We start from the raw sequence: 11160 nt of genomic DNA on the forward strand, positions 1-11160 counted from the left end.
TCAGATTTGATCATATGTACAAAGTGTGTAGGCTTTCAAAATGAAAAAATGAAAAATCAGATTACACATGAGTTAACATGAAAGGTGAGTGTGAGCACTAATAGTTCCTGTTGTCCAGGTTTGCCTGGTAGCAACAGGTGATTCAACAAACCACAGCAAACACAGTGGAAAGATTATATATAAGGTTTACCAGCTGAATTAATTATTAACCACATAATTAAAGGGGTTTAGTGAAACAGTGTGGTGTATTTGAAATATAATGGATAAACAGCAGTGTGTTCTTTTTAACTCAGTTTAAAGGTTTAAACTAAAGCATGTGACAATGATTTCTCTTGAATACGCTCCCTAGAATAGTCACTGTTACATTAATGTGTGAGTGTATTCACTCCTGCGTGTACAATGTCCGTACATGTCTGTCGGTGGGAAACCCTGTGCATTCTGGACATGAGCTGAATGACTCATGATGAATCAACTCACAATCACCTGCAACACACACACAGTGACATATTGTGGTGAAGGTTCAGAATGAAAAATGACTCATGAAATCACACATGGGACATGAAACCAGTGGAGTTTCACCCTCATCTTCACCTGCTTTTCACTTCCTCATTTCCTGCCTGACACACGTCCAGTTGTATTTACTGGAGATGTTCACAATCAAGTGGTGTTATTGTTTCACTTCAAACCACAAATACAGAGATGGCTGCTCTAATTGCTGCCCTACAGAGACGTGCTGAATCAATACAGAGGGCGGCCCAACACTTCACTGAGACACCTTCTGTTGGGGTTTCCTTTAATTAGTCATCTGTCTGCTACATTTCTTTTTCATGAGGTGTTCAAATCTTTTGGAGCCACAACTAAATCAGAAAACAAACAAACAAATAAATATAATACAATTTATGTACATGGCCCCTTTCAACACAGTTACAAGAAGCTTTATATGTGAAACAATTAAAAGATCTCGATGACAACACAGTATTAGAATGTGTGGCAGCTGACCAGGCCACAGGGCTGTCACCACAGGAGCCAGAGACAAACCACTTAAACATCTTTGCAAAACAAAGTCTAAATAGCTATTTCAGCTGGCCCCTGTCTTTGCAGCTCAGCCTAATGTCTCTGCTTTCTCAGTCCTCTGCGTGTCTCTCCTCGACTGTCTCTGTCCTAAGTGTCCTCTTGACTCAGCCCAGCCGCTGCCTTTTAAACCCGAGGATCAATCAGCTAACAGCTCTCACCTGCACTGATGGATCCTCTGGTGCAGGTGAAGGGGCTCTCCCAGCCCCCTCACCTCCACAGAATGCAGTAACAGAAATAAAACATGTTCCAGAAGAAAAAACTGTGAGTGTTTCACTCTTAATCTATCACATTTATTGGACAGGGACAATTCCAAGTAAAAAACATGTGATCGTATTGTAAAATATGACGCAGTGTCACAGATTAAGGCGTGGTGGTACAGTGGATAGCACTCACAGTGAGGTGTGAAGTTGTGGTTTGAGCACGGTCTTTCTCTGTGGAGTTTACATGTTCTGTCTCATGTCTCACGTAGTTTTTCTCTGGGTACTCCAGCTTCCTCCCACAGTCCAAAGACATGAAGACATGCAGCGTAGGTTAATTTGAGACTCTAAACTGACTCTAGGTGTGAATGTGAGCGTGAATGGTTGTTTAACTGTCCAGAGTGTATACCCCACCTCTCATCCAGTGTCCGCTGGGCTTGACTCCAGCTCCCCCATGAAGTGTTGTAGATAATGAATGGATAGATGTGACAGACCAGACTTCCTAACAGTATGTAAATTAATTAATATTTGTATTTGCTTTAACTCCACAGGTTACAGCATGAAAATAAACATTCAAATGCAGCACTTTCAAAAGACTATTTTATTTTCTTGAGTTGTTGAGTAGCCTACCTCAGTCATCCTTATGTAAAATATCTTAATACTTCCTCAGTTGCTTACAACATGTCATAAAGAGTAAGATTTTATTTGAGTATTTCACATTTACAACGGATGGATTTAGTTTACAATCATTCGTAAAAATCCATCTGTTGTAAATGTGAAATACTCAAATTTGAGACCTGATAGGTTGAAAAAAAACATTGCGGGGAAATACAGTGTGTATGTGCTCTTAAGAAAAAGAAAACTAGATTTAAAACATTTATGTCATTTAGCAAATCAACTCCTAATATATTAATGAATACATAAAACAATCATGTTTTCCATTCTGTGAAGAGATATCAGATGCTAACAGTTGTAGCTTATTGTTCACAAACAGTACAGTTAACATTAGTGTCAGCTTTTTTTAGGGACTGTAGCTGGGCTCAGTTGTGATTAGTTTGCAGGGAGGGTTGTTAAGTAACGTGTTCCTGATTTTTGTTGAGTCTGCTGTTGTGAGCCGTGGGGGTTTATGCAGTCAGCAGTGTGGACTTCCCTTTTGCTGATTGTTTTTCAGTGGTTTTATCTCATAGGACCTGAAGTTTACTGGATTTAATCAACAGACTGAGAACACAGTGATGACCCAGCAGAGAGCCCCTGCTCTAGTTTCCTGCTGTGCAACAGAAAACCTGGGTCAACTTTTTCATTCCTTGGAACTCAGAGAGGGTTTGACGCTCCGGGGCCACACTGTCAGGGAGAATGAAGCAACACCAGGGACCACTGCAGTGTGGGTCACTGAGAGGAGTTAGTCCTCGGAGGCAGCAGAGAAGATCTGTGGCAGCAGGGGGAGTAAGAGGACCACCGTGGGTTTACAAAGCTGTTTCTGTTCAAAATATGGATCTTTTTTAAAACAGATCTCCAGTGTAAGAGTTCAGATGGTGAAAGGAGCAGTGTGCATTTGAATGTCATGATAATAACAATGGTCTTCAGTCTCTCCTGCACAGGGAGGTCAGAGGTCAGCGACAGGGCAGCAGCCTTGGATCTGAGGGGGATTCATTCATTTCTTCTCATTGTGACTTCAGTACATTAGCCTGAATCATTCAACGGTCAAGAATAAACTTCAGATGTAAATCTTTATACACTCGTAGACAAGAAGTGTTACTTCTAAGTATCATATATACTGTATCTGCTGATGAAGCTGGTTAAAAAAATAACATTTTATCTTGTTACAGTTTATGTTTGGGATTTCATTAGTTGCATCATCTGTTTTACTGTAAAGAATTTTGTAACTTTGTTTTGAAAGGTGCTATACAAATTATTAATAATAATTATTACCATCATTAGTATTCGTGTTGGTTCAGTAGGAGTATTAAGTAGACCTTGAGGTGCATTTCTTTTTGTGGACTAGATGGTGTCAGACGACAGCCTCTAACTTCTGAAGCTAAAATTTCACCCAGTAAAGATGTAGCTCCTCTGATTGACAGTTTTGTTTGAGACGTGCAAAGCAGCTCCTGGGGGTCTCCACCACTAGAGGGCGACACACGATCACTTTAGTGAAACGAGTGACGTGATGGTGTCAACTGAAGTATGAGCATGGAGCAGAGCAGCAGTGAACTGACAGGGATTCATGGAATCTGTTTGTATGACAAGAGAACTCTTACCTGCTGAGTTCATGCTAACAATATTTACCTCGTATGTGGAAACACGTGTTGACACGGAGAAGTTTTCTCATGAAACTATGTGAAGTGTCACAGATCAACTGTTTTGTCCTGCAGCAAATCAGCATATTTCTTTGTCAAAATGTTTACATGGACACATGATCTTTATTTTCTGTCCATCAGTGACTGAATATTTCTTCGACAGGGGCCAACATACAGAAATCATATTTAAATCACATAAAAACCACATGGTACTGACACATGAGAAGGACTGAAATATAACAGATATACATGAAAACAGGTTAGCGTGCTGTGTCTGTATGTTTGTCCAGGATGGTTATTGCAGATGGAATGAATGATTTTTGGTAGATTTTCATGTTTGTGTGTCTGGTCGAAGAAGATCATGATTTATTTGTCTCAACGTAACATGTCACCATCATTAAAGCAGTAAAGCAGTAAAGCGCTACCTTGTCTGGGTTCTGTTCTCCTAACGGTAACAGCACCGACCGACAGAATGGCCAGAACTTGTTATAGTTATCGGACTCATGAGGCCAATAACCAAAGCCATCTCAGGGTGAACAGACCAAATAAAACGTTATGCCTCCCTTTGATACATTCACACCCAGAATCATTACATTAAACCTATATTCTCACTGTAGCCTTAAAAGATAGGCTCTTAATTAACAAGGGAAATGTGATTAATCTGAGAGTTTTATTATCAGACATTTCTCTCTCACACACACACACACACACACACACACACACACACACACACACACACACGTACAAAGAGGATTCCCATCAGTGAAGATGTAAACTCTATGTAAACAGACAGACAGCCCAGCTGTATAATGCTGCAGTACTTAAAGGCTTGTGACAGAGGAGCACAGATCAATAGAGTCATTTTCAGCAGTCTGCAGGATTATCCACCTCACTGCCCACTGATGTGATGCAAACGACACACACACATGCATGCACACACGCACACACACGCGGACACACACACACACGTCTCGCTGGAAGCCTCTCCAGACTGTCTGTGGATCCATATTTCTTCCAGGAGACTGAGAACATTGTCCCTGTTTTTACTCAAAGCTGCTCTGTCCAGTTCATCCCCACATCAGCCTGCTGAGCTTTGTCGAGAATACCAAGTTTCATTATTTGAACCTCAACGTAGAACACTCTGCCACAGCCCCACTCTTTTCTTATTGCTGTAATATTTAACACAGAAATCAATTAAAAACATGATTTTATAAATGACTAAATAAAACATTAACAACTGTTGCTGCTGGTTGAACTATTTTTTAGACTCTACTGTAATTTTGGACAGTACAAACAATATATGAACTATTTACTTAATAGTAAATCTGCTGTGTTGTGGGAAAATAAAGGACGGGCACCTTAAAATATTACGATATAACTTTTTGAATTTGACACAGCTTGTTTACCACCCACTGGGTTGAAACTCAGAGGATATATTACATTTACAATCATTAAAGTAATTATTAACTGTCCAAATTGTTGCCCCCCCCCCCCCCCCCCCCCCACACACACACACTAGATTACCTAAAGAGATGAAAACTACTGTTCACATTTTCTTTTGCCCATAAACAATAACTATATTCATGTTACTGTAAGATGTGACTGAACTGTGATTCACTGTGACATGTGATTGTAACTATTTTGCTACTTTGTAAATTTGAGTTACACCAAGAGACTAACAAATGTCAGTACTATCAATGATGTCTGGACTGATCAAGAAGAAAGTCTTGAATCTTGAATCTAGATACACAGCGAGAGAGAGTGATATGATATGAAAAAAGGTCAATAACAATATTAAAAATAATTAGTAAAGAATAAGAGTAAGTCCAAAATGGGAGAAATTAAGTCATAACAATATAATATTATATTATATAATATTCTAAATTTGGTCTTTGTCACATGATTCAAATGATTTTTAAATAGTTTCTCTTTTCTTTCCTCTCACATCAGTATTTTTTATTTTATTTATGTTCATGACGTTTCATGACTGTTCTGGGTGGTCTGATGAAAGTCACTGGGCTCAATAAAAGCTGAACCGGGACAAGTACAGAGAGAAACAAGCAAACTAAAGATTCAGGAGCCTAATTAGTTTTTATTCTCTGACCCTCCACCGCTCGTCCCGGTCTGCTCTCTATTCCCCAGGCGGCCCTCGTCGAGCCAGCAGCCCGACCCTCAAGCTCGTTCTCACGCTCACACGCCTTGATTGATTTCCAGGGAGCGACGCCGCCTGGCCTGAGCCGACTGGCCGAGCTATAGAGCGCCTGGCCCGCAGAGGGGCCGGCCGAGCCCCCCGGGGGGGGGGGGGGGAATGGATGGATGGGATGGAGGGATGGAGGGATAGATGAATCTCTCTCCGATCTCTTATCAGCCAGAGCAGCTTCTGGTGGGGGAGGACGGGTGTGAATAGTCCCTTCACGCACACGCAAACACACACACGCACACGCACGCACACACACACACACACACACACACACACCCACACAAAAGCAGTGCCCCTGTTCTTCCCACCAGCAGCAACAGAAGACTGATAATCAGATGTCGAGCAGGACGATCATTAGTGTTTCTAAAGGATCTGTATCTGATCAGGTGTCAGAGACATCTGCATGCTCCTCTGTGCTGCAGTGACACAGACTCATGAGAGGGCAGATTACTAATATAACTGATGACATGAAGAAGCATAATGAGTTACTGTCTCTGAATATTCATGTCAACACAACAGTACGTTTTAAAAATCTCACTTTGTTAATAAAACTAAATCGAGGCTAACTGTTGCAGCTTGGTGCATAAACTCTACTTATCGTCTCAAACTGTCACAAACTGCATTGCACAAATTATGTATCAACTATTTATTGAATGGTAAATCTGCAGTGCAGTGGTAGAATAAAAGGAGGGCACCTAAAAATACTGGAGGAAAAGTTTTGACTTTGATCGAACCACTGGGATGAAATTCAGTGGATACATTACATTTGAAATCATATACAGTCATTCATAAATGCCAAAATGTATAGATCCCTCTAAGTGAAATGAAAACCACAGTTTTAAAGTTGTTGTAAAGTTGCAGCCTTCGCATCAATTATCTTACAGTTTGGTTTTGAACACAATATCCTGCCTCCTGTCTTGAGCCTCGCTGAAGAAATCTGCTGCAACCAAACGTCCTGAAGCACAAATGAAGTCTGTCATCGTCATCCAGCTAAAGGAAATCCAAACAAATGGAAAATGTATACTTTAAAGATTCCTCTTCATTAGTGTCACTTTAGGATTTCAGTTTGCTCGGAAAATACAGAGTTGTCATTTTTTTGGGAGTTAAACTGGACGAAATACAGAATTGAATCACAGTGATTAAATTAGGTTTTCTAGTCATTGGTCGTTCAACCCTAAATGTGGAATGATCTTTGGCCTGATACTTTATTCGAGACGTGAGTAGACTTTTCTGGGTGTTGTGTGTGTGAGTACCACAGATTGTATATTATGTTCTACAAAGAATTGGAAATGCAAAGTCCTAATAAGGATAACTGCAAACCTGTGTGTGTTCTCTCTCACACATCCTCTATTCTCTCTTTCTCAATACAGTCGCTCTCTCTCTCCCTCCTTTTACCCCCTGTCTCTCTACTCTCTCTGTCTCTCTCACAAACACACATACACTCTATCTTCTCTTTCCATCTAGCCTCTCTCTCTCTCTCTCTCTCTCACACACGCACACACACACACACATTTCTTGTCTCCCCCCTCTCTCAACTCGCCCTCTACCCCATCTCTCTCTTTTTACTCTCCCTCTATCCCCATCTCTCTCTCCCTCTGTCTCTCTCTCGCCCTATAGCCCCCCCTCCCTCTCTATCATCCCCCCCCCCCCCCCCCCCCCCCCCTCTATGTCCCTCTCCACTTCAAAGCTTCAGACACTTGACAGTGAGCTGAGACAACAGTTGTTGTCCTTGGTTCCACGCGCTGAGCTCCTCTGTCCCCATCATCATGCCTCGAGGATTTCTGGTGAAGAGGACCCGGCGGTGCTCGGCCTCGTACCGGCCCCGAAACAACAACAAATCTGGACCGTATGACGGTGACAGGAGCAGCAGCGACCACACAGAGGCGACTAGAGTACCGGTGAAGGGGAACTACGTGTTGACTATCTCCCCGTTTGACCGGACAGATGGACTGCTGCCGGTGTCCCGCGAGGACCCCGCCGGTGTCAGAGAGGCTTGGAGCCCGCACGTGGAGTCCGCGCTGGAGGCTGAGGCGGACCGGCGCGCGCAGTTACCGGAGACCGAGGAGCAGGTGAGCGAGGTGGACGTTTTAACTCCGGACGGTCCCGACTTCTCCTGCTTCTTCCCGCCTCCGCCGCCTCTACGCGACCTGTCGTCACCGGAGTCCTGCAGCCCCGTGAAACCGGTCGGCACGAGGATGCTGGAGCGGCGCGAGGACGCAGATCAGCAGCAGGTGCTCCCCGGCAGGTGCCTGTCATTGTCATCCTCCTCCCCGGGGTCGGAGTTACCGGAGCTGCCGTTCCTGGTGAGCTCCACGCCGGCTTCTATAGAGCGGCTCCTCGCGGGAGGCAGCGGCCGCCACCACGCGCCGTCCTACGGTAACACTGACCCGAGCATGACCCATGTGCACTTGTTCCCGCCGCTGACGTTAATGAGCCCGGAGCGGCAGCACGCGGAGAGGAAACGCTCGTTCCTCGAACCGGATCAGCGCGTGAGACACAGCAAACAGTCCTCCGGTAACCAATCAAAGAAACCCAAAGCAAACCGGAAGCTCAACTTCGAGGATGAGGTCACGACCTCTCCGGTGCTGGGTCTGCGGATCAAGAAGGAGAGTCCGGAGATGAGGAGGCAGCGAGAGAAGTCGTGCGCGTCCACCGGGAACCAGCCGCTCCGGGACTTCATCTGCCAGCTGTGTAAGGAGGAGTACCCGGACCCGTTCTCCCTCGCGCAGCACAAGTGCTCCCGCATCGTGCGCGTGGAGTACCGGTGTCCCGAGTGCGACAAGGTCTTCAGCTGTCCCGCCAACCTGGCCTCTCACCGCCGGTGGCACAAACCGCGTCCGGTAAACAACCAGGGAGCAGAGACCCCCACCAACAACAAGAGCCAGCCGTTAAAGGAGGCGCGCGGGCTCCTCCAGCACGAGCGGCCGCCGGTAGAGATGGAGGGTAAAGAGAACGAGCTGCTGCGCGTCCACGCCAATCAGCACCACCGGGCACCGGACAGCTCCCGAATCAGGCGAGAACAGTCCCTGCTCCTGCTGCGCGCTCGCTCCCGGGACAGCCCCGACACCGACAGCCTCCCGCCGCCTCCTCACTACGACTCCTCCCCGCCCCGGTACCGGCTCCCGGGGGAGAGCCGCCTGGAGCTGCAGCAGCAGGTGAGAGCGGCGGACAGTCCACCGTCCAGCCTGTTGCTGCTGAACGGAAACCCGGAGGAGCAGCAGCAGCAGCAGCAGCCGCCGTCGTCTCTCTCACATCCGCACTTACCGTTCGTCCAGTCGTTACCGGAGGAGGAGGTGTACGAGTGCCGGTACTGCGGGAAGAAGTTCCGGCGGCAGGCTTACCTCAAGAAACACCTGGCCGCGCACGAGGCGACAGCGCGAGCGGCGTCCCCGCCCCCGTCGGCGTACGGTCAGGCTCGCGACGGCAGCCAGGTGTTCCTGTGTCACCTGTGCGGCGCGCGCTTCCCGTCGGTAGAAATCCGGGACAAGCATCATCTGTGGCACGCGATGAGGGACGAGTTACTGGCGGGAGGAGGAGGAGGAGGAGTGTTCCACGCGCACCGGGAGGAGAACGGCACCGGGGAGTGTGATCAGCAGCAGCAGCAGCAGCAGCAGATCTTCACGTGCAAACACTGTCCCTCCACGTTCTTCAGCTCCCCGGGACTCACGAGACACATCAACAAGTCTCACCCCACCGAGAACCGGCAGGTGATGCTGCTGCAGATGACCGTGAGACCGTAGAGACGAGACAATAACGACAAACTGCGGTTGGTAGGAAAATAAAACTCTGGTTGTGTTGTGAATTCTCCCTGAGGCCTGTTTGCTTCAGTTGTGTTTAGAAGACAACAAGTGTATCAGTTGTGTAACCGGATGAGGATCGTTATCACCGATGATTGAGCAACATGACGTGTGAGCTGTTTCACTCCGGTCTGTGATGACGTCACACACTGTCCACGGTCGGGACGCCACATAATTAAATGTAACTGTCCGAGGTGCTGAAACTAAACCTCAACCTCTGTCCGTGGTGCTGAAAGATTTTATTGCTATTATCGTATATGAAATTATCTTGTTTTTTATTTCATTAATTAGAAACCTGAGCATAATCCTTAATCAATAAATACACTCAAGCAGGATTGTTATAATGGAATTTTAAAGTGTGGGGACAAGAAAGTATCTTTAAATCTTTTAGGAAAAAACTATTTAAATCTTTAAGTTGTTGTAATAAGGGTTAAAACAGAATCACACAATCATGACAGACATTTTCTTAATTTCTAATCTGATCTGATCTGTTGATTACAATTACAACCAAGCGAAGGGGACAGACTGTAGTTTAACTTAAAGGACATTTTCAATATGACAATTAATTATGAAGAATGTTATACATATATATTGTTCACTCCACTAACGAGATGTTTAAACTCATATTCAGCAGATTTCTGTGGCAAAGTAATCAGATTACACCGATGTTCAGCAGCAGTGCAGTGGGTTACATTACTGACCCGTATGATGTGTCACACAGAGCCAGACCATGATACCTGCAATCACATTTAAAAAGTGACCTTCCTTCACCTGCAATCAATCCCCTGACTCTAGTTTAAGGACAATTTCATGTACAGTAAAAGAACAGTAACATAAAGAGAAAATGGTCGATCATCTGACCATAACGCCTTTTATAGTAAATGTGTCAGTTTTCTTCTCAGCTATAAAATATTTTCATACAGAAATGGAACATGTGATGTTAGTACTGCTCGTAAAGTGTCCTCTGTGTTTAATGATGATAAGTTACTGTTCAGATATTTGCTAAATGCCTTCAAGATGATAAAATGTAATTGTAATGCTGAAGAGCCTATACAGGACTATTTTGATATGTGGGAAGTTAAATGTGAAATCTATTCTAAGCTATTGTCAATAAATGGTAACACATTATCAATGTCCGACTGTTTGAAGTTGAGCACACACACACAATAGATATATAAATAAATAAGTCTCCGTGCAGCAGTCGGGTGGTGCAAATCTTTTATTGATAAATTTCATCACTGCACGTCCACGCTGTCCGTGTGTCTGGACACAGACATCACCCGTTTACATACTACAGGTTTGACAGTAACACATGGAGGAGTATGTATGTGCAAGCGTGCATGTGTACTGTGGTACAGCTGTAACATGGTCAACACAGGCAGTTAGTACTGAACTGGTGTCATGCAGTATGTATAAGTCAGTAGTTACATACAACAGCTTCATCCCAAACTGACGTGCGGACAACAGCTGAACCCGTATCAATCACAGCCTTCATGTTTTTATCTACATCAGGCACACATGTTCCACACTGTGAAAATAGATGAAAATAAATGTTATGGCAAATCAAACAGGGAGAAGACATTTGTATCCTCTTCAAT

At 44.8% G+C, this 11160-nt stretch overlaps 1 protein-coding gene across 1 annotated transcript; it reads left to right on the forward strand.

The window, feature by feature from the left end:
• Positions 1 to 7467: 7467 nt before the first annotated feature.
• LOC109627997 (insulinoma-associated protein 2) lies at positions 7468 to 10632 on the forward strand. Its single transcript, XM_020084847.2, has one exon. The coding sequence runs from the start codon at positions 7532 to 7534 to the stop codon at positions 9503 to 9505; it is 1974 nt and encodes a 657-aa protein (XP_019940406.2). The 5' UTR covers positions 7468 to 7531; the 3' UTR covers positions 9506 to 10632.
• Positions 10633 to 11160: the final 528 nt, after the last annotated feature.

Source organism: Paralichthys olivaceus, chromosome 12, assembly GCF_024713975.1.
Source record: "Paralichthys olivaceus isolate ysfri-2021 chromosome 12, ASM2471397v2, whole genome shotgun sequence".
Taxonomy (NCBI): Eukaryota; Metazoa; Chordata; class Actinopteri; order Pleuronectiformes; family Paralichthyidae; genus Paralichthys; species Paralichthys olivaceus.